Raw genomic sequence first — 21,894 nt, 5'->3', positions numbered from 1 at the left:
AGGGGCATGAAGAGTTAGGGGAAGGGAAAGAGGAGGGGCATCTCCCGCCCCTCCCCGCCGCGGTTGGCTGGGAAAAAGTCGTGGCGTCACACAGGTCCCTTGAAATGGGCTGGTGAATGGCTAGGTTGGGGTGCACCGGGCGGGCTGTGGAAGAAGAGTGGTGACGCCATTTCAAGGCTCCGCCCCCTCTCTCGGAGCCGAAAGACTCAGGCCGCAGAAGCTCGGACCAATCAGGAGAAAGGCTCCAGGAGGGCATGGTAACTATCCTACCCTTTCCTTGCCCCAGTCCGCGGGCGGTGATGGGAAGCCTTCCCGGTCGCCCGGCCCGCACTTCCTGGCCAGACCACGTGCGGAGCTGGAGGACCCTCCTGGGAGTTCCGTCTGTCCGCATAACTTGCCTGCGGCTTCTCCGAGTCCCCGCGGCCTGGCCTCCCCCGCTTTTGATCCAGGCCAGCCCCAGCACAACCTTTCCGTTTAAGATCCTCAGTTTCCTATTTGTGAAAGAGAAGCGGGAATCATCTCACATACCCTAGGATAGATGTTATGAGCCTTAGAGATGCAGTAAGGGAATGACCCAGCAAAAGGCCTATACAAATGAGAATTAATGGGACTTTATTTTTCTTTCAATATCTGCTCCATTTAGGGATTCCCTGCTTATTCTTAAAGGCTTGTTTCAAATGTTCCTTCTCTGGGATACATTTACCCACATCTCCAACGGGTGCACTGGAAGGTCTCTGTTAGTCTTGTCACTTTGTATCCTATCATTTACTAGCTCGTCTTGTGGCTGTGGCTCGGAGTTCAGAGCTGCATTTTCATCATTTTGATGTCCCTTTTTCCCAAGGACCTAGCAGAAACTTAATTACCAGGGGAAGGGGTGGACAGTGTTCCAGAAACAGAATCCCTCTAGTGACTGAGGGTCTCATACAGAATAGCAGTGCTCAGAAAGTATCTGCCCCTGCAATAGCAACACAAAATTTAAACAAGGCTTTGCTTAAAATGTTAGGTGTGATAGTAAGGAATTAGTGATAATTTGATTTGTCAAAAAGTGAAGTAAATATCTGACTCTAGCCAACTTCCCCTAACTCCATCCAAACATCCCTCCTTTCCCTCCACCCTCCCTTGTCTTTGTTCTACATCAGAAAATCGTTCTCTCCCTGAATAGTTTATTCTAGCATCTCTCCAACCTTTGATTTCTCACCTTCTTCCCATCCTGAAGCCCAACTCTGTCGAAGCCTCTCTACCTATCCCTAGGGCCAGGCACACAGAAGGTACAGTTAGGTGTTTGATGCATGAATGAGTGAATTTATTTTCTACAGTAGGGGAATAGTGGTAGTGTTGGAATTCTAGATTTAAACTTAGGAATTCTGCATTTAAACCTGGCTCAGTGAGTATTGGCTGTCTGAACTTGGGCAAATTTCCTAATCCCTCTCAGCCTCAGTTTCCCTGTCTATAAAATGGGGATAACAACTGTACTTGCCTCACAAGGATGCTGTGAGAATTAAATGAGCTAATACAAGTAAAGCACTTAGTACTGTACCTGGCATACACTAAGACTTCAAATAAGTGTTATTATTTGTATTCCTTAAAAATACAAGGAGCTCCCATTTTTAACTCTTTCTTTAAATCATATGATCTGCTGCAGAAAAAAGAGATCAGAAAATTTTCCTCAGTATCTTCAGTCTAAAGAACTAGGAGGTATGCCGAAGCTGGGATCCTTAAACAGTACACACTTATGGAGAGTCTGGAGGAGAAGACATTGGATGAGGATGTTCCAGGGAGGAATTTCCTGTGATGATGGTGATTTCTGAGTAGAAGGATCTCTTCTTTAGTACTGCAAGGGATGTGGCCCACAGGCTTCTTGTTCCCAGGGATCTCTGCCTGGGTAAGGATTTCTTTGTGAATCCAGAGCACCCTGGACCCACACATTCCTACTCTGCCTAATTCTCATAGTGTCCCTTTCAATTGTTGTCATCTTCCTTCTTCCATTGTAAAGACAAGCAGTTTGGTGCATAGTCACAAAAGTTTGCTGAGCCAAGCCCTGTTCTGAGCATCAAGAGCCCAGAGATGTCCACAGCAAAACATTTCACACGGGAACAGAAAGGGGAGGGGGTGCAGCCTAGCAAACTAAAACAATGGCCTTCCCTTTATTAGCACTCTGACCACAATACAGCAAAAGCAAAGAAACAAACACAAAAAACTTGTTGTCTGTCTCCCTCACCTTCCTGGGAACTCATTTAATGATAGAACCCTGCCTGTCCTAATTAATTTCTGGCTCTTTCAATTTATCCCAGGGCCAAGCATAAAGAAGGAGCTCAGAAAATATTTGTTGAGTTGAATTGAGCTGTGTTTGAAGGATGGGCAGAATGTAGATATCAAGAAGAAGCTTGGGAAGTGGACGTGGCTCAACTGATAGAGCGTCCATCTACCATATGGAGGGTCCAGGGTTCGATCCCCAGAGCCTCCTGACCCGTGTGGTGAGCTGGCCCATGTGCAGTGCTGCTGCGTGCAAAGAGTGCTGTGCCACACCAGGGTTCCCCCGCGTAAGGGTGCTTCACGTGCAAGGAGTGCACCCCACAAGGAGAGCCGCTCCTCGTGAAAAAAGCGCAGCCTGCCCCACACACAGGGAGAGCTGATGCAGCAAGATGATGCAACAAAAAAGAGACATAGTTTCCCAGTGCTGCTGAGTGGACACAGAGAGCAGCAACGGGGGGGGGGGGGGGGGGGGGGGGGGGTTGAATAAAATCTTAAATAAAAGAAAAAAAAGAGAAAGCTTAGGAACTACAAGAAAGGCCTTTGAAGAAATATTTCTGATGGGGGTTAGGGGGTCTTAAAGAGGAGAGGGCATATACAAATAGATGTAGCTAAAGACATCCAGCTTTGCCCTTGCCACCTGGACAGCCTCAGGAAAGTTGGTGCTCTTCCTGAGATGAGAAGGAGTTCTTTACTTTTCCCAGACATCTTTTTAATGGCCCTGACATTCCTTCTTGGATGGCTTTAATCCACCCACCCCAGGCTCACCCAACTTTCCCTAGCCCCACTTTATCTCAAACAGTAATTAAGTCATTGGTTTTTTTTTAAATTTATTTCTACCCCCCACACACAAGTTGTCTGCTCTCTGTGTCCATTCACTGTGTGTTATTCTGTACTGCTTCTATCCTTATCAGCAGCACCAGGAATCTGTGTTTCTTTTTTTTTTCTTTCATTTTTAGATTTCTCTCCCCTTCCCCCCCCCAACCCCAGTTGTCTTCTCTCTGTGTGCATTCGCTGTGTGTTCTTCTGTGACTGCTTCTATCCTTATCAGTGGCACTGGGATTCTGTGTTTCTTTTTGTTGCATCATCTTTTTGTGTCAGGTCTCCGTTTGTGTAGCGCCATTCTTGGGCAGGTGCACTTTCTTTCGCACTGGGCGGCTCTCCTTACGGGGCGCACCCTTGCACATGGGGCTCCCCTGCGTGGCAGGGCACTCCTTGCGCACATCACCACTGCACATGGGCCAGCTCCACACGGGTCAAGGAGGCCCGGGGTCTGAACCGCGGACCTCCCATGTGGTAGGCAGACACCCTATCCATTGGACCAAGTCCGCTTCCCAAATCATTGTTCTGTAGAACTTTTCTATGGTACTCACGTTACTCTAGGATGAAGTTCCAGTTTGCATTCCTGGATACACTGAGCTCTTTCCTTACCTTACCCCACACCTTTGCTCTCCCTGTTTATCTGAACTGAAATGCTCTTTTCTCCTCTGTCTCCGCAAACTCTACCCTTCCTATAAAGGTATTAATTAACACCACACTTTGGTAAGTTAAGAATGCAAAAGAGGGGGAAAGGGATGTGGCTCGAGCAGCTGGGCTCCTCTCTACCACGTGGGAGATCCCATGTTTGGTTCCCGGTGCCTCCTAAACAATATAAGCAAGGAGGCAAGCTGATGCAACAAGATGACGCAGTGAGATGACACAACAAAGAGACAACAGTGAGGAAACACAATGAGATACACAACAAATGGAGTAGAGGTGGCTCCAGCGATTAGGCGCTTCTCTCCCACATGGGAGGCCCTGGTTTAGGTTCCTGGTATCACCTAAAAAAGACGAGCAGACAGTGAGTGCAAATAATAAGGGGGGAGAAATAAAATAAATAAAAATTAATCTTAAAAAAAAAATAAAAGAATGCTTAAGAGTAAAGTGGATATGGCTCAAGCAGTTGAGTGCCTGCTTTCCACATGGGAGGTCCCGGATTTGGTCCCTCGTGCCTCCTAAAAACAAAAACAAAAAACAAGCTAACAAGTGAAAAAAACAACTCAAGATAGCCGATGTGGCTCAGTGGTCAAGCGCCAGCTTCCCATACATGAGGTGTACGGGTTCAATCCTGGACCTCAGTACCACAAAAAAAAAAAAAAAAAAAAGCATAAGGATAGTGATCGGTAAGGAAATCACTAAAAATAATAGTAAAAGAAATTGAATTTCCCAATACAGGAGGAAGAAAAAACAATCCAAAGACTGCAGGAAAGTAGAAAGAGGAATAGCTCAACATCATTTCTCATTAGGAAAATATATCAAAACTCCATTGAGGGGAAGTGAATGTGGCTCAAGTGATTGGGCTTCTGCATACCACATAGGAGATTCCTGGTTCAGTTCCTGGTACCTCCTAAAGAAGACAGCAAGCTGGTGTGACAGGCAGGCACAGCAAGCTGACACAACAAGATGACACAACAAGAAACATGAGGAAAACATGAGAGACACAACAAAGCAGGGAGCGAAGGTGGCTCAAGAGATTAAGCGTCTCCCTCCCACATTGAAGGTCCCAGGTTCAGTTCCCGGTTTCTCCTAACGAAACAAGGAAGATGAACAGAGACAGCAAGTGCAAACAAATGAGTGAATGGGGAGAAATAAATAAAATAAATCTTTAAGAAAACCATTCGAGTGGAGTGAGTATATCTTAGTGGTTGAGCTCCTGCTTCACATGTACAAGGTCCCAGGTTCAATCCCACATTGCACTGGCCAAAAAGAGGTGAGGGAATTTCACCTCTTTCCTAGGAGCTCTCAGATCTCTCACCGTAAGCAACTATGAAGGATAGGTGCTAAGGGAGGAAACAGATTTCTAAGGATTGCAGAAACATAGAAAAGCAAGAAAGACTTCCAGATGTGAGGGAAGGCCATTGTTGTAGTTTGCTAGGCTAAAATATACCATATATGGGCTGGCTTTTACAATGGGAATTTATTAACTTGCAAGCTTACATTTCTGAGGCCTTGCAAGTGTCCAAATCAAGGCATCATCAGACGGTGCTTTCTCTCTGAAGAATGGCTGCTGGTGATCCTGGACTCCTCTGTCATACGGCAAGGCCAGTGACGGTGGCTACTGGTCTCTCCCTTCTCCGGGTTTCATTGCTTCAGCTTCATGCGTCTGGCTTTCTCTGTTTCTGTGGGTTTCTCTCTCAGCTTCTGTGGCTTTCTTTCTGTGTTGCCATATTCATCCCGTTTTTAAAGGACTCCAGTCATGCATGACCTTCTGAAGTAACCCAATCAAAGGTCCCATCCACAAGAGGTCCACATCCAGAGGATTTTTCTGGGGTTCATGAAAACTTCAAACTACCACAGCCATCTAATGCTGCCTGTGGAGTAGGGTGGTGGGCAAAGCATGGTGTCCAGGAAGAGATGAGGAAGTAGTGCAAAACTTCATGGAAGGGGATGGCATAGCTAGAAGGTAAAATGTGATTGTTGGGGTAAAGGATGGCCAGGTTATGAAAGATGTTGGATACCACACTAAGGAACTTGCTCTTGATCCTGAAATCCATGGGGAGTTACAAATCAAATAATTGGTAGTAAGGGAGGGACATGGTCAGGTCCGTGTTTAAAGAAGAGCTATTGTGGCTACAATGGGGAGGATGATGGATAGACTGGAGAGCATGGTAGCCAGCAAAGATCTGCTAAAGGAAGCTTTCCTTTTTTTAAAAAATATATTTTTTAAATTTATTTTTAAAAGATAACTTAGATTATATAAAATGTTACATAAAAAAAAAAAGGGATTCCCATATGCCCCACTCCCCACACCTCCCACTTTTCCCCACATTAACAACTTCTTTCATTAGTGTGCTACATTCATTGCAATTGATGAACACTTTCTGGAGCATTGCCACATAGCATGGATTAAAGTTTACATTGTAGTTTTGTTCTGGTTTTTTTCCACACAAGGCAGCCGTCCTTGCAGGGCGCACTCCTTGTGCATGGGGCTCCCCTACGCAGGGGACACCCCTGCGTGGCATGGCACTTCTTGCGTGTGGGGGGACTCCCCTGTGTGGCATGGCACTCCTTGCATGTGGCAGCAGTGTGTCACCACACAGGCCAGAAGGCCCTGGGTATTGAACCCTGGACCTCCTATATGGTAAGTGGACGCTCTATCAGTCGAGCCACATCCGCTCCCTACATTGTAGTTTACATTCCCTCCCACTCAATTCTGTAGGTTTGGCAGGGTATATAATGGCCTGTATCTGTCTTTGCAATGTCATTCAGCACAATTCCAAGTCCTGAAAATGCCCCTGTGAATGAACCCACAGTCGGCTTGGGGGGTTTGATTATACATGTATACATGGAACAGTGATTGTGGCTGTAGCTAACACAGCCGTGTCTCCGGGATATGTCCAGACACCAAGCAAAACCACCAGGAGGGCAAGAGATACTGAAAGGCCTCGACAGCAACAGCAGCTACTCGGACAACAGACAAGTTGAAGCTTGTTTCTCTTCTTTATCTGTAAAATGGATTTCATCATACTTCCCTCACCAGATTATTGAGGATCAAATAAGAGGGTGTACATAAAGACCCTGGCACATAGCAAGAACCCATTCTTCTAGTTTTTTTGTATGTCAGGGTAGGTGATAGTCCTTCAAACTAAAAGAGGAAGAAATAGATTCAGAGAGGGTCAGTGACAGTCAAGGTCAGATGGTTCAGAAAAGGCTCAGTCAGAACTAGAATTCAACTGAAGCCTATATGTCTAGTCATAATTACTGTCATGTATTGAGTACCTTCTCCATGCCTGGAATGCTGCTAAATTGCCTCATTTAATTCTCACAACAACCCTGTGATGCAGATAGTCTTAAAACCATTTCACAGATGAGAAAACGGAGGTGCAAGTTACATAGTGAATTACCCCAGGTCATGAGAGAATTAAAGACAGGATTAGAGCACTTCAAGGTTCAAGCACTGGGGGTGGTCCAGAAGCAAGGAGAAGGAACCCAACCTCAGGGAATGGTGTTTAGGGGCCAAGGAAACAGACAAGGATTCACAACAGGGAGCAAGGGCCAGGAGCAGGCATCCATGGGTCAGAGGTAGACAGAAGATGACATAGAGCCCCCAGGCAGAAAACCCAAGGTGAGTTACTGGAAATTAGGTGGAGGTGGTTCTTTTAGTAAAGTTACACTAGTCATTCATTTGTCCTGAGACCTTAAAAGATGGGGTGGGAGAGAATTTGAGTTAAGAAAAGTAGATTTTAGAATAAGACAACCATCCTCCAGACTGGGAGCCCTTTCCAGTCAGGATCAGATCTGAGCCATGCATGGGTCCCCTGCCATTGGCCAGCCCAGGACATGCCACAGAGAGGACCTAGGATGGGTGAATAAATGAGCGAATGCACGAGAAAAAGAGCTCTGGGAGTTAATTACAGTAACAAAAGTGAGCCTCTTATTGACACTGGTGATTATCATTATAGGGAACAACAGTATATAGTGATTAAGGGTGACCTCCGATGCTGGCCACGAGAATCCTGGCTCTGATATCTACTAGCTGTCCAAGTAGGTAACTTATCTTCTCTGTTTTTTCGTTGGTAAAATGGAGATATTGCCAGTGTACACCTCATAGAGTTTTATGAGGATTAAATGAGATAACTCATAAAAAGCAAAAAAGTGCCTGGGATATAGTGGGTGCTCAGAATATGTTACTTATTATTGTGATGATTTAAATGGGGGTAACCGTGTCTACCTCAGAGGTCCTGCACCAGCTGTGGGTGCTCTGACAACCCCCACTTCTGTAGGCTGGATTACTGTCCTCTTCATCCTCTGTTGGGGTAGAATGGTCTTGGCAGAGGAAGCCAAAGGTCCCCTCAAGTTCTTTTATGGGTCAGACAGAGTTAGGGTGGCAGAGAACCCTGGGAGCTGGTTTCTGGGGATCAAGTTTATCTCGCGGTGAGGAGAGATTCAGGGTTGAGGGCAGGGGAGCCTCTCCCAGCGCTGTGGAGCACAGGTGAGGGCGCCCTCTCCTGATCAAGGCGGGAACTTCTCGGACCCAGAGTTGCTGGGGGTGGGCTTCGCCGGACCTCACTACCCGAAAGGTGCCTTTCCCTTTGCTGAAAGGCTCCATCCAGTTCTGGGGAGCAAAGTTTTGGGGAAAGACGCCGAGGTTAGGGTGAAACTGGCTTCATGTTTCAGAAGGCTGGGCTGGATAATTGGGTTAGAATGAAAGGGGGCAGGAGAGGCTGAGGGCCCCGGAATGAGAGAAATGAGAGAAATCGAGGCCCTCGAATTAATTTTGTGTTCTTTCAACAGGTGATGGAACGCAGCTGAGAGGTAAGGTGACAAGGTGGCTTGCACAGTGTATCAAACCCAGGTAGCTAGGGCTCTTCCGGCTGCCCCCACGCAACCGGAATTAGCGGAACAGACCAGGGCTGGAAGGGGATGGCATGAGAGGACGCAGACTACGGGGGAGAATCGGGAGTCCGGGTCCCCTCCAGCCCCGCCGAGGATCTGGGCGTAGTTTCCTCTCCAAGGTCCGCCTCCAGGGCGCCGGCCCCGCCCCCGCGGTTCCCGCTGGGCCCCGCCCCCAGCCGCGCGGCGGGGCCGCCAGGATCCCCCGGCTCCCGCCCCGCCCCCCTCCCCGCCCCGGCTCCCGGCCTGCGCGGGCGCGGCCTCCTTGCCCCTGTCGCCTGGGTGAGTATGGGGTTGGATCCGCCGATGGGGGGAGCTCGGCCACGCGGTCTGGCCTCCTCGGGACCTCAAGCTCTGGTGCCTGCCTTCCTGGCGCAGCCTTCCCGGCGCACACTCGTATCCCGGAGCTGCAGTTGTCCCGACTTGCTGAGTTGACCACCCCTCTCCGCTCCCCCTCTTCGGGCTGGGTGTACAGGGGGTCGAAATCTCCTGACTCCGATTCTTTACTCTCCGGGGCCTCCTCGTCAGGATTCCTTCAGGGTGCAGAAGACTGACTTTGAATCCCACCTCTTCCCATTGTTAGCTTGTGACCTTGAACAAGTATTTTTAACCTCTCTGAGCCTGTTTTCTCATCTGTTAAATGAAAATATGCCCACATACAGCACCTACTTCATGAAATCATGAGAATTAAAAGATACACTGTATTTTAAGTGCTGAGCAAAGTGCCTAGTACTCAGGAGCCACACGGTAAGAGTGGATTCCCAGTGGAGACTGAGACGAAATCTAGGAATTGAAACTGCTTCGAAAGCTGTTTTCAGCTAAGTATACTGTACCTATAAAGTATTTATAGCTGTCCTAGGACTGAATAGCTGTCCTGGGGTAGTGAGCTCCCAGTCCTGAGATCAGGAGGCACAGAATGACCACATTGGAGGGGCTTTTGAAATAATCTAGACCATATTATCCCCATGTTGCCCAACTGTGGAAACAGGCCCAGAGTGGTTAAGTGACTTGCCCAAGTCCACACAGCTAAAAGGAAGATCAGGTTACCTACAAGAAGTCGGACTGACAGTCTGAAATCTCATCACCTTCCTGCCCTGTTGGTGCCCATTCTTTTCCTTAGGATCTGACTTTCAGTGTGGGGATCCCAGTGGTTCCTGAGGAATCTGGAGTGGCAGGCCTCAGATGGGGATATGGACAGGAAACTAGTGATGTTGCTACTGTAGAATCTGGCTTTGAGTTGGGTGAGTGAAGGTTTCTCCTTCTAGGGGCCTGAGAGACTTACAGTTCATTTGGAGAGAATCTGGGGAATGTATTTGATTTGGGAGGGCCACTTCCAACTCCTCTGGGAGACCCCTGGCCCCTAAAGGTAGAGAAGAGCTTGAGTAGTTGGAACAAGCTGCCTGATCAGTTATGGCAGAGAAGTAGGTGGAGCAAGATGGATGAGAATGCATAAGCTCGTCCACCTGGTTCTGGAATGCCAGGTTTGCCTGACTGAGGTCAGGGTTCTTCCTGAGGGTGGGGCTAGAGGAGAGAGTCCTGAGACTGTGGCTGGAAAGAAATTGCACTTAGTCTGGCAAAGTCCTTGAGCCCAGAAGGGTGAGTTCTTTGTGTATCTGGAGCCAGCTGAGTTTGTAAACAAGAAGCCTAAGTTCCAGGGATAACTTTCTCTCATGCTCCGTATATGACTTTGAGGAAGGGCCTTTCTCTCTTTTGAGCCTTGCTTAATCTCTCTCTTTATAGTGGGAATGGGACTGACTCATCTATATAGGATTAAGTTTTTACCTTTCTTACTCTTCTGTACAAGTACCCCTTCCCCCTCCCTCACCCCAGTCCTAGCCAAATTTTCTGCCCAGAGAGGAAGGGGTCAAGAAAGTCTAGAGTTTCAGTGTATGACTCTGTGGGCCCCAGATCTCTCAAGGGCTAGCTGTTCTATTTGCTGTGTAACTCAGAGCAGGTTTCTGCCCCTCTCTTGGCCTCAACAATCTCCTTCTTTACATTGAGGGGCATTGGGTTAGGATTGTTGTTATAGTTCAGCAACTCAGCCTTGTGGAAGAATCACAGTACTCAGTACCTCAACTGAGTTGGGGAAGGGAATGGAAAGGCACCTGGTCAGTGGGAAACCTCCAGAAGCTGATCAAGCAGCTTTCCCCAGCAAACACCAAACCCACACAAGCACCAGGCCTGATTCTGCAAAACCTTTCAACCTTCGAGCATGTGAGGCAGCCGGCAGGGAGAGGCAGGGGTTGAGGTTCTGCCAGCTTCAATGGAGCCCCTGCTGCTGTGGAATGCTGTGCAAACACACGGACTACACAGTCTGGGAAGGGACTGAAGGTGCAGGAGGGCCCTGGGCGGGTGGGTGGAGCAGTGAGAGCTGATGAGAGGTCCTGAAGTCTAGAGGCTGGGGCTGAGAGTCAAAGTCCTGGGGCAGGAGATGGGCCATTCTGACCACTGGTAGGTTTTAGGGTTGGTTTCTGAAACAAGGAGAGACTAGTTAAACCAACTCCTGTAGACCTAGACCTGTCAAGTCAGGCACAGGGGTGAGGGGAAGGTCTCCAAATCTGTTTAAGCTTCTTACTAGCACAGATTTGGTCAATTGTTTTATATTGGAAACTGAGGGTTAATGTTCTCCTGGGATTCTGAGTCAGTCTTCCTCATCTAGGCCAGGAGCTTTCCAAGCTTAGAGACTTCTCAGACTCCCCACCCCACAACATAGCCAAGGATAGGACTGAGCACAAGAACTGGCTTCATCACTGAGCCCCAGCCCTGCTGCCTGGAGCTCTGACAGCATGCCACTCCACCCCCAGGTTGACAAGATGTACCAGGTCCCACTGCCGCTGGACCGGGATGGGACTCTGGTCCGGCTCCGCTTCACCCTGGTGGCCCTGGTCACAGTCTGCTGTCCGTTTGTCGCCTTCCTCTTCTGCATCCTCTGGTCCCTGCTCTTCCACTTCAAGGAGACAACGGCCACGCACTGTGGGGTAGGGTTTGGGGGGCACTGATACCTCATATGCAGACCCAGATGGGTCTTTTTAAAATCTAGATTCTGTTGTTACAGGATTAGTCAGCGCTCCAAGGGGATGCAACAAATTACTGGACTGTTGCGGGGGAGGCGGGGGAAGCTACCTACAAACTGTATCTCAAGAATTGGCCTCCCTTCACCCTCCATGGAGGTCGTTGGCAGCCCCAGAACCAAGTCCTTTCTCCATGGACTTGCAGATTCAGGAGCCCCAGGGTTTTCTGGAGCATGGAGAGATACCAGGACTGGGCTAGAGGGCATATTTTGGGCCTCATAGTATGGCCTATGGGTTTGTGCCTTTCTTTTTGGAAATGTTTATCAGTGTGTGTTACTGTGAGGGACATGACTGTATATAATGTCTTTGTGTGGGGAGTGTTTGTGAAAGAGACTATATCTGTGCCTGTCTGGATGGGGACCTGATTATGTGTTTATGTGAGTGTGTCTTCTGGGATGTGTCCCTTGCCCTCTGAGTTTCTTTTCGTAGGTGACCGGGTACCCTTTGGACATGGGTATGGGATGCTAGCCAGGAAGAGAGATGTAACGTTTTCTCTCTGAAGGATTTTGGGCTAAATGGGTGAAACATGTTTTGCCCTTTGTTAACTCCTAGCTCATCCACTGTCCACTGACACCCTGTGTGGTGAGACAGAGACTGGGCCTCAGTATCTCCATGTCTGAAATAGGATTGATAATTCCTGCCTGGTTCCTTCCCAGGGCCAGGGTAGAGCTCTAGGTAGAGGAAAGATAGAAAGATGGATTAGGGAGTGTCAACAGTGAGAGTAGAAGGGGGAGGAAGAACTGATTGTCAGGCTGGAAGTCAGGGCAGGAGAGGAAGTTAGCCTAGGGACTCTAGGTGGAGAAGAAGAAGCAGGGTCTGGGCACAGACCCTCAGAATTCCTCAGAGAATTCAGCTGGGCTCCCCATTGTCCTATAAAGGCTAGAGAAAGGCCTGGGACAGGCAGTGGGGTCTGGCTGGGAGTATGGAGTGGGTGCCTACTGCTTTATTCAGATGACCTGCAATTTCTTCTTCTCCTGACTTGTCACTGGGTCGATGTGGGCAGCCAGTCTGATGAGTCCTGGGGCTGGGACCTATCAGAAGGAACAGGATTAGAGAGAAAAGGGGTGATCATGTGGTCTGAGGGGAAGAATCAGAAAGTGTTCATCCAAAGGCTTTCTTTGACCTAGTTCTTACCTCAGATAATGCACCAAATGTTCCTATTACCTTGGTCAACTCCTTTTCTACCTATAAAACCCTGCCCAGATGTCCCCTCTTCTGAAAAACCACCTTGGGATAACCTTTTTTAAAAAAAATTTATTGAAGTATATCACTCACACATAAACATACATAAATAAGTATATAGTAATAGTTGTGAACTCCTTGGGGCAAACTTAATCACTACTTCCTCTGGGTGCCCACAGCTTTTTGTTATCTCACATAGTTCTGTCGCTATACTGGGAGCTCCTTTAGGATAGGCACTGTATCTGAGTTAAATATTTGTTTAATAAATGGATAGGACCCTAGCCCAGTGCCTTGGGAAAGGGAAGGCATAATATAAGGCAGTCATAGTCCATGAAGAAAATTAAAATATTTGTAGAGCACATGGAGTTAAATGGAGATGGCTGTTTGCTCTGCCCCTTGTGACTGGCCCTAAGGGTTGATGGGATCAATAACTTTCAGCACACCTGGCACACCAATTAGGAAACTAAGGCATAGGTAGCTGCTGGGGAGGTAACTAACTCTTCTGGGGCAGGACTGGACCTAGGCAGTAGTGGCCCTGAGGCTTTTTATTTTCACTCTCTGGGACCACCCTGTTGATCCACCTAGGGACTTTCATATATGCTCTGAATTTTTCACCCAGAGCACCTACCTAGGAATGGCTCACCCTAAGAATGACGGAAGTGAAATTTCAATCCAACACACCTATAATTAGATGACTTTGCCTCTGCTTACACATCCCCAGTGATGGAGAGTTTCCTTCTTCCCCAGGTAGTCTGTTTCAAGGAGTCTTAGTAACTAACAATTAGCAAGCTCTTCCTTATAGTGAGCATACACCTTCCTTCTAGTGAATCTCTGCCCTCGCCTGGCCCTACTTTGGGGCCCAGAGAACTACTCTCTTCTCCTGGCTTCAAGCCAGCCCTGCAGAGATGGGAAGGCAATAATGGGGGTTTCTGAGTATACTTTCCTTAGATCATGCAGCTCCAGTTCCTCTAGGCACCCTCACAGGAATGGGCTACGGGCTCCTCCCCATCTGATTGTGCCCCTGGACTTGGCCCACTAGGTCACTATCCTCTTTCCATGCTGAGCCTTGATCTAGGCATAGGGCTCCAGGTGGCCTAGTTAGTACAGTTGAGAGCAGGACCATTTTTTCCCTAGTATTGGCTGTTAGACCTCTGTTAATGCAGCCTGAGCTGTCATTAGCTGTTTCTACAGAGGCAAAAGCTGGACAGTGATACTTCATATTCAGGCCTGTCTATTTTTTTCCCTGCTGGGTCCCAATTCTGTTGTCACAGGATTAACAAGTTCTCTGGTGGGGCCCAACAAACATAGTCTTGTTCCAATGAAAATGTGCCAGATCCCTTTCTGCTTTCTCCCTTTCCCTTCCCAGAAACCTGTCTATATTCCTGGGAACCAGCCTCAGAAAGGTCTTGTCCCTGGCAAGGAAGCTGCTGTGGGCTGACCACTTCTTACCTTTGCAGAATGTTCCAGGATTTATGACATGGCCTTGACCATCCTGGGAAGGCTGTGTGCCTGGGCAGGCATGGAGAGCTGGGCTGTGTGGGCGGGGAGTGGGGAGTGGGCAGGGCCTGGGGAGCAGGAGGTGGGACCCTCCAGTCTTAGCACAGCCTCATTCAGGCTACAGCCCTCAACCCAAGCCCAGGATCCTTTAGCACGCAGGGTGAGTGTCGCTTAGCACGCCCCCCGACCCTCTTCCCAACCCGGAGCTGGACTAGTAGACTGGGGTACCCTCAGTAAAGGGAAGCATGAGTGCCAAGGGGAGATTTGGTCATAGGCCTTTTAATACAAAGCCATCTCTGCCTCCCCAGAGGGGCGCCCAGCTTGAGGGGTTGGTTGTGCCTTGTCGTGGTAGGGGGTGGCAGGAGTGGGGAGGCTTCTCTACCTGGCAGGAGAAGGAGTGGAAGAAACACAGCGTCCTGGGTCTTAGCCGGGCAGAGGCTGCCTGGCTCTGGCCCAGTACAGTATGCTAAAGCTGAGGGGGAAAGGCTCCCATGGCCTCAGATTCCCCCAAATCTTGGATTGGGTGATATGGTACTCTGAGAGGGGAAGGAGATGGCGTCTGACCCTCTTCAGGTGCCCTGGTATCTTGGGATCAGTGTACTGCTGGCCTGAGGCTTGGATCATTCTGAGCCTGGGGGCAGGATGGCTGGCAGCCTGTGGTCCCACTGAAATAGGTTCTGGGGCCCTCCCACTGTTACTAGTTGAACTTGGGTGAGGAGCAGGAATGTGGTCAGACAGGGTCAGTGGGAGGGCTTGGGCCAGTCTGACCCAAGGGTCACTTGACTTTAAGCTGTTGGGTGGCAAGAGGCCTTAGTTCTAGTGTTTGATCCTGGCATATTTCTGCTCCTTCTGTGGAGATTCTTCTTCTGACCCTTCTCCTGAGGTGGGTGTGAGGGTCATGAGAGTGAGATGGGCCATCAGAGCTCCCATGTCCAGGCCACTGGGAACCGCTACTCTCCAGGCTTTTCTGGAGGTGGACCTACAGAACCAGTGCAACAAGCAGATGCCTAAGAGCTGAGCCCACCCATCTCTGCTGCTCCTGCCCCATTGACCTCTACATTGCCTTCTCTTCTGTACTGGCTTCCTTTTTCCCTTATATTTTGTCTACCCTTTCTGTTCCTTCTCTATACCCTGAGGAGCCAGCTCTGGAAAAGGCCCCACTCTTCCAGGCCCAGGTATCCCCCCAGACCCCAAGTTGTGTCCCTTACTCTGCCTGGGCAACACTCCCCACAGGATGTATTCTGCAGCCTCTCAGCCCCTGGACCCCGATGGGACCGTGTTCCGGCTCCGCTTCACGGCCATGGTCTGGTGGGTCATCACTTTCCCCGTGTTCGGCTTCTTCTTCTGCATCATCTGGTCCCTGGTGTTCCACTTTGAGTACACGGTGGCCACTGACTGTGGGGTGAGTTCCAGGCTCCCCAGTACCTCTCTTAGGGCCAGGTCAGGAAATGGCGATAAGCCAGAATCAAAGGAGCAGAGAAGACGGAGGGTCAGGGAAAGAGGAAGAGGAGAAAAGATGGGGGGAGCAAGTCAGAGTTAGGGAGGGTTTGGGAGGAGGAACTCAGAGAGTGGAGTCAGAGTTTTCCCAGAGTGGAAAAGGATCACAGAGAATGGGGGGGGGGGGGGGAGGGAAGGAGGGACTGGGAACAGGCAAGAGATTATGAGAGGGAGAAGGAGACTGAAGCTCAGACTGGAAAGAAGCTGGGACTGTAGAGGTAACATGAGGTCAGGGGCTAGGAGAAGTGACGGATGGCTTTAGCCCAGGCTAGGGACCTGACCTAGGAGGACCCTAGCCCTGCTTTGGGATCCTCAAGCTTTGTTTCTCTTGTTGGCAGCCCTTGGCCCCGCAGCCTGGGTCCACGCAGGGCTCTGCCAGCCAGGGACTTAGCAGGACTTCCTGCCTCCCAGCTCAGTCCACCAGGCCTTTCCTGAGGGCCCGTTACGTGTCCACAGGTAGAATGTCTGTGCAAAGGGCATGGAATTGAACATGGACTTGACCTCAGCATCTCATTCCTGTAGAGTCCTGTCACGGTGGGGAGGGATTCCTGTTGTGATAAGAGGGAGTTCAGAGACCCAGGCACCAAGCTTGATGTCAAGGAGGACTTCCTTCCTAGAGGAGGGGCCATTGTTGGTGTGGGGGTTGAAGGAGGTTCTTTGCGAATGCCAGACTGACGACTTTGGATTTTATCCAGTGGGCTATGGGGAACTGTGGAAAGATTTTATGCAGGAAAGGGACATGCCAGATTTGTGCTTTAGGAGATCACTCTGGCTCCTGGGTGAACAGATTTAAGGGCAGGGGGCAAGAGTATAGATAGGGAGACCAGTAAGGAAGGTGGTTAGTGCAAAATAGTTCTGGTTACTGGGGAGATCAGAACCAAGATGGGGACTGTGAGGATAGAGAGGAAGGGATAGAGTCCAAAAACGAGTAGCGAGTAGAATTGACAGAAATTGGAGATTTTAGTCAAATTGGCAAGGGGTAGGGGACAGTATGGTAGATAGTGAAGTCATCCATAACTTTTTTTTGGTGGGGAGAGACTTTTGGTTAAGGTCAAAGGCAGGAATCTCTAATGGTGAAATCCAAGGTGCTATGATGGGGGAGGGATTTTTTGGACTCCCTCCCTTTTTACCATGTGAGTTTTTGATCTACTGCCCTACCACAAAGGACCACTGAGCCATATTCCCTCCTCCCACAGGCTGAAAGGTTTGAATTCTTAGGTTATGTCTCCATTAGTCTGTCGGTCCCCTTAGCTCTGGGCTTATCAGGAGGTTTGGGCTGAGCTGTGTACCTGGTCTCTCATAGCTCCTGATGTTGCTTGTTGCTGACACAATTGGTGAGTGGGGAACTTGTGTGCTGGGACTGGGGAGATGGGCATGTGAGTATCTGTACCTGATTATTTATATGAGGGAAGAACAGTTCCTGCTTCCAGTGCTGATTTGAGAGGAGTTCATGGGGACAGGACCAGCAGCCTCAGTCCCTAACTCTTTTCTTCCTGAGGCCTCCCTAGTCTGCCCTTTACCTGTTCCCCACCATCTGTCAGGGCTTTGGGACCTTGAATGCTCTGAGCTCTCTCAGCCAGGCTTTAGATACTGGTCCTGTGCCCCTTAAAGATGCTGAGATTAGAGCAGGAGTTTTCAGAATGAACATTCCAGGAAGTGGCGGGAACATTCCAGGAAGTGGCGGCAACACTCCCATGAACCCCTCTTAGGGAAATAGAGAAGTCAAGTGAAGAGGTTTTGGGAACTCAGAAGTCTTGAGAAGATATGGTTCCTGCCCCTCACCATATGCAGGCCTATCCATGTTCAATGGCCACATAATTCACAGCCGCTTCTTTTTTTCCTTTTTTATGTTTTCTTCATTTTTAAATCTTCTTTAAAAAAGATACATAAATCACACAAAATGTTACATTAAAAAATACCAGAGGTTCCCATATACCTCACTCCCCACACCCCCCTCAATTCACAGCCTCTTAACAGGCTCTTCAGGGAAGTTTGTCTTCTAAAAGCTACCACTTACTGTGCCCACTTTGTGCCAGATACTGTCAGATGCTTTGCACACTTTATATTTTTAGTATCACCCTGCAAGGGAGATGGTGTCATCCCCTTTTACCAATGAGGAAATCAAAGCTCAGAGAGGTGAAGTGCCTTGCTCAAGATCACTGATAAAGGCAGAGCTGGGGTGAAGCCCCAGGTTTGTGTGGCTCCAAAGCCTCCATGCTGCCTTTTTTACTGATTTACTCAAAGTGGATATTTGAGCCTAGGCTAACCGTGGTATCTCAAGCCCTGTCCTTGAGAGCAGCCTCCTCTCTCAGAGCTCTGCATTTAGCTTCCTCTGACTGGTCCTTCCTCAGGTCCACCTCTGTCCTAAAAGCTCCCTTCAGCATTGCCCATCTCCCCAGTGGCTCTGGGGATCCATTCAGCACCTGCATCTGGAGAAAGGAAGGGTTTTTCTGGAATTCCATCTCTGAAAACTGATGCCTCCATAGTCAGAGCAGGGTCATTACCTCACTGGGCTCTGGCACTGCCCTGGCCCTTGTTGAGGGTCTGAAAAAGCCCATGGAAGGTGTCGGCAACAGACTGGCAGCTTAAACAGCCCTGGAACCTTTTAGAAATGCAGATGCTCAGACTCCATTCCAGCCCTCTGCATTTTAACACAGTGCACCGGTGTTTGAGAAGCACTCCTGCAGGCCTTGGATTTGAAGGGATCCTCCTCCCACACCTGGCTTTCCTGGTCCCATCTAAACTACTCTTCACTCATTCCTATCCTCGCACCCTCCCATACATACTCCAATCCTTATTCCACCTTAAGGAATAAGGTTCCGGTTCCTTTAGGGCTGGAAAATTCCAGGCACTGAGAAAGATGGGTGGAGGAGATACACAGGGACGGGCATTTTCTTAGGCTATACCAGGTAGTGTAAGAGCACCCAATTTCTTAAACTTGATCAGGTTTAGGGGATGCCCTCTGGCCCAGCTCCCACAGGAGCTCACAGTATCTTCTTCTACATGCCCAGGTGGTTTGTGGCTCATCCCTGCCCTTGGGACTGAAGCAGGGAACCTGGGCTCCTGGAACCTCCCATGGGGACCTTATCAGAGGCATAGTCCTTTGCTGCGGGTTTGGGGAGTATATGAACCCATTCTCAAGGGTGCCCAGGCATGTGCAGGTTCCAGTTTGGGGGGGAGAGGGAGACAGCCCCTGCACAAATCCCAGCTGGCTGGTTAGTGAGACCTGGAAAGGAAAGTCTGGGTGACCTCTATGGGCATCTAAAGGAGGACTTCCTGGAAGGGGTGGGGCTGGAGCAGAGCCTTCTGGGGGCGAGGTGATTCTGATAGGAGAGAAGGCTCTCTGGGTGGGCGGGGCTTGTGGAGGCTGCTGCCCAGACGGGTCACGACTCTCCAGGTGCCCAATTACCTGCCGTCAGTGAGCTCAGCTATCGGCGGAGAGGTGCCTCAGCGCTATGTATGGCGCTTCTGCATCGGCCTGCATTCAGCGCCCCGCTTCTTGGTGGCCTTTGCCTACTGGAACCACTACCTCAGCTGCGCATGCTCGTGCCCTGGCTACCGTCCACTTTGCCGCCTCAACTTCGGCCTCAACGTCGTGGAGAACCTCGCGCTGCTAGTGCTCACCTACGTCTCCTCCTCTGAGGACTTCAGTGGGTACCTGGACCCTGGTGGAGTGGGGAGGATTTGGGGAGGGGACATGCCTCTCCCTTCAAGGAGGGGCCTGCTCGTCTATTGCCTCTACTGGACCTTCCTAGGTAAGGGTTTGGGCATTCCCTGCAATGCGTGCCCCCAACCCTCCTCTCTCCCTCCAGCCATCCACGAAAATGCTTTCATTGTGTTCATTGCTGCATCCCTCAGTCACATGCTCCTCACCTGCATTCTCTGGCGACTGACAAAGAAGCACACAGTAAGTCAGGAGGTACGGTCTACCCCCCGTGGGGCTCCAGGTGACCTGGGAGAAAAGCGAGGACACCAGTCCTCAGGATGCGGGTTGATGGTGAGGTGGAACAGGATCTAATGGGAACCCTGGCAGAGGGGTACTGGGTTGGGACTGGGCCTTGGGGCTAAAGAAGGGTGACTGGTCAGAATCTAGGTCTGGGTATGGGTGGAAGGAGAGACCGGAGAATTGAAGAAATGGAGGCTCCAAATGGGGGTAGAATAAGGGGCTGCACCCAGTGGGGTTTTAGAAGCCCTGTGTCAGTGACAGGAAAGTTTGCTAGCTGAGGGTGAGGGGGCTGTGGTCTCTGTAATAGGTTCAGTACCTCCACCCACCCACACACCTTCCTTCTCCCCACAGTATCCCCACAGGGGAGGTGGGTTGGTGGGTAACTCTGTGGACTATCATACTCCATCCCCCAGAACCAGGAGGAGCGGGGGCCTCACTGCCCTTGACCTCATCACTCCTCCAAATGCAGGGACATGAATGCCTCCATCCCTCCTGCCACCCCTGCCTATGTCCCCCTTCCCCCATGACTACTAGTGGGGAACCAAGGGAGACAAGGCCCAGCCCTTAGGAGCCCAGATCAAGAGGGGAGGCCACCCACGAGCACCCAGGGAACTGGAGGGTGATCAGAAGGCCCGTCCCCTAGGATCGAAAGTCCTACAGCTGGAAACAGAGACTCTTCATCATCAACTTCATCTCCTTCTTCACGGCGCTGGCTGTCTACTTTCGGCACAATATGTATTGTGAGGCTGGAGGTGAGGCCAGGCTGGGTTTCACAGGTGGTCATAGTGGCTATCGGGCAGGTGTGATGTTTTCTACAACGAGCAATGTTGCAGTGGTCTTGAGGGCTGGCTGCCATTGGGCTCCCTGTGGTGGTCTAGTGGTGTGTGACTCAAGAAGCCCTAGAGTGGGGGTGGCAGGAAATTCACCACGTTCCCCATGTCCTCATAACAGTGTACACTATCTTCGCCATCCTGGAGTACACTGTCGTCCTGACCAACATGGCGTTCCACATGACAGCCTGGTGGGACTTCGGGAACAAGGAGCTGCTCATTACCTCCCAGCCTGAGGAAAAGCGATTCTGAACCCCTCTGCCGCTGGGAAGGAGGCCACCCACTGCCCAGAAACAAGAAGACTCTCTGGCCTTCCCCACCCTGTGTCCTCTCTGGGCCCCACTGAAGCTCCGGGAGAAGGGGATGGGCGGGAAGGCATGGGACAAGGCTTTCCCCAGCTCTGCTGGCTTCTGTCCCCCACCTCCCACATGACTACAGGGGCCTTCAAGCAGCATCACCCCTGCCTGAGAGGCCCCAGGAAGCTGGGTTGGCAGGAGAGCTCCACCATCTGGTGCTAAAACAAAACAAAACAAACTCCTGAGGTCATAACTACCACTGATTTCTTGGTCCTTACACAGCCACCTTTCACTGAAGTCCGGGACCACTGAGCATAGGCTGCTACCAGAAAACCTTTTCTCTCCATGGGGTCATTCACTTGACTAACCTATCTTAAGATCTACTGTGCACATCCAGGTCTATGGCCACAGTTCAGTGCTAAGGTGGCCCAGATGTTCCAGTCCTAACCTCACGTCTTTGATTTAGTATGTGTCCTTGGGCACTCTTTCCTATCTGAATCTCAGTGTGCCCATTTGTACAGTGGGGGTGGAGGTGGGCTATATGATTTCAAGAGCTCTGCTCATCACATGGTTCTGATATTAGGTGATGGAAGTGGTGTCCTGTACCCACGGGATGACCCGGCTCAGCATGCATTTCCCTTTCTTTCTGAAATCTCTCTTTACAAAAGTGTCGGAGTGGAAGGGTGAGAGGCACAGATTCCTACCCCAAAATGCTGTCTCCCCATCCTTCCTGCTGCCCCAGACCCTGAACTCTTTTGGTTATACATTTTATTTCAAAGAAAAATAAATATTTTTTTTGCCAATAGCCTTGGCTAAGCCTGTTAATCTTAAGGGCTTATCTCCTTGTTTGATAGGAACTGAAGAAAGGGATAGGCTCCAGGATGGAGAGAATAAGTCCCTGGTAAGGTATTATAATTCCAAATGGCACCTGCCTTAGGCCTGGCGTCTCCTGA

At 49.9% G+C, this 21,894-nt stretch overlaps 1 protein-coding gene across 10 annotated transcripts; it reads left to right on the top strand.

Annotated features, from left to right (window-relative positions):
• Nucleotides 1–15: 15 nt before the first annotated feature.
• PGAP2 (post-GPI attachment to proteins 2) lies at nt 16–21,746 on the top strand. Of its 10 annotated transcripts, none has more exons than XM_058305844.2 (9): nt 16–257; nt 7,692–7,773; nt 8,524–8,544; nt 11,427–11,600; nt 15,606–15,774; nt 19,267–19,519; nt 19,682–19,776; nt 20,459–20,567; nt 20,767–21,746. In XM_058305844.2, the coding sequence occupies exons 4-9, from the start codon at nt 11,467–11,469 to the stop codon at nt 20,895–20,897; spliced, it is 891 nt and encodes a 296-aa protein (XP_058161827.1). In that variant the 5' UTR covers nt 16–257; nt 7,692–7,773; nt 8,524–8,544; nt 11,427–11,466; the 3' UTR covers nt 20,898–21,746. The 10 variants fall into 10 exon arrangements, with proteins under 10 accessions (XP_058161827.1, XP_058161822.1, XP_058161832.1 ...); XM_058305839.2 differs by having other exon boundaries at nt 19,682–19,788; XM_058305841.2 differs by having other exon boundaries at nt 129–257; nt 7,692–7,777; nt 19,682–19,788.
• Nucleotides 21,747–21,894: the final 148 nt, after the last annotated feature.

The sequence above is a fragment of the Dasypus novemcinctus genome, chromosome 10, assembly GCF_030445035.2.
Source record: "Dasypus novemcinctus isolate mDasNov1 chromosome 10, mDasNov1.1.hap2, whole genome shotgun sequence".
Lineage (NCBI taxonomy): Eukaryota > Metazoa > Chordata > Mammalia > Cingulata > Dasypodidae > Dasypus > Dasypus novemcinctus.
The sequence above is the reverse complement of the archived record's forward strand: the minus strand, read 5'-3'. Positions and strand labels throughout refer to the sequence as shown.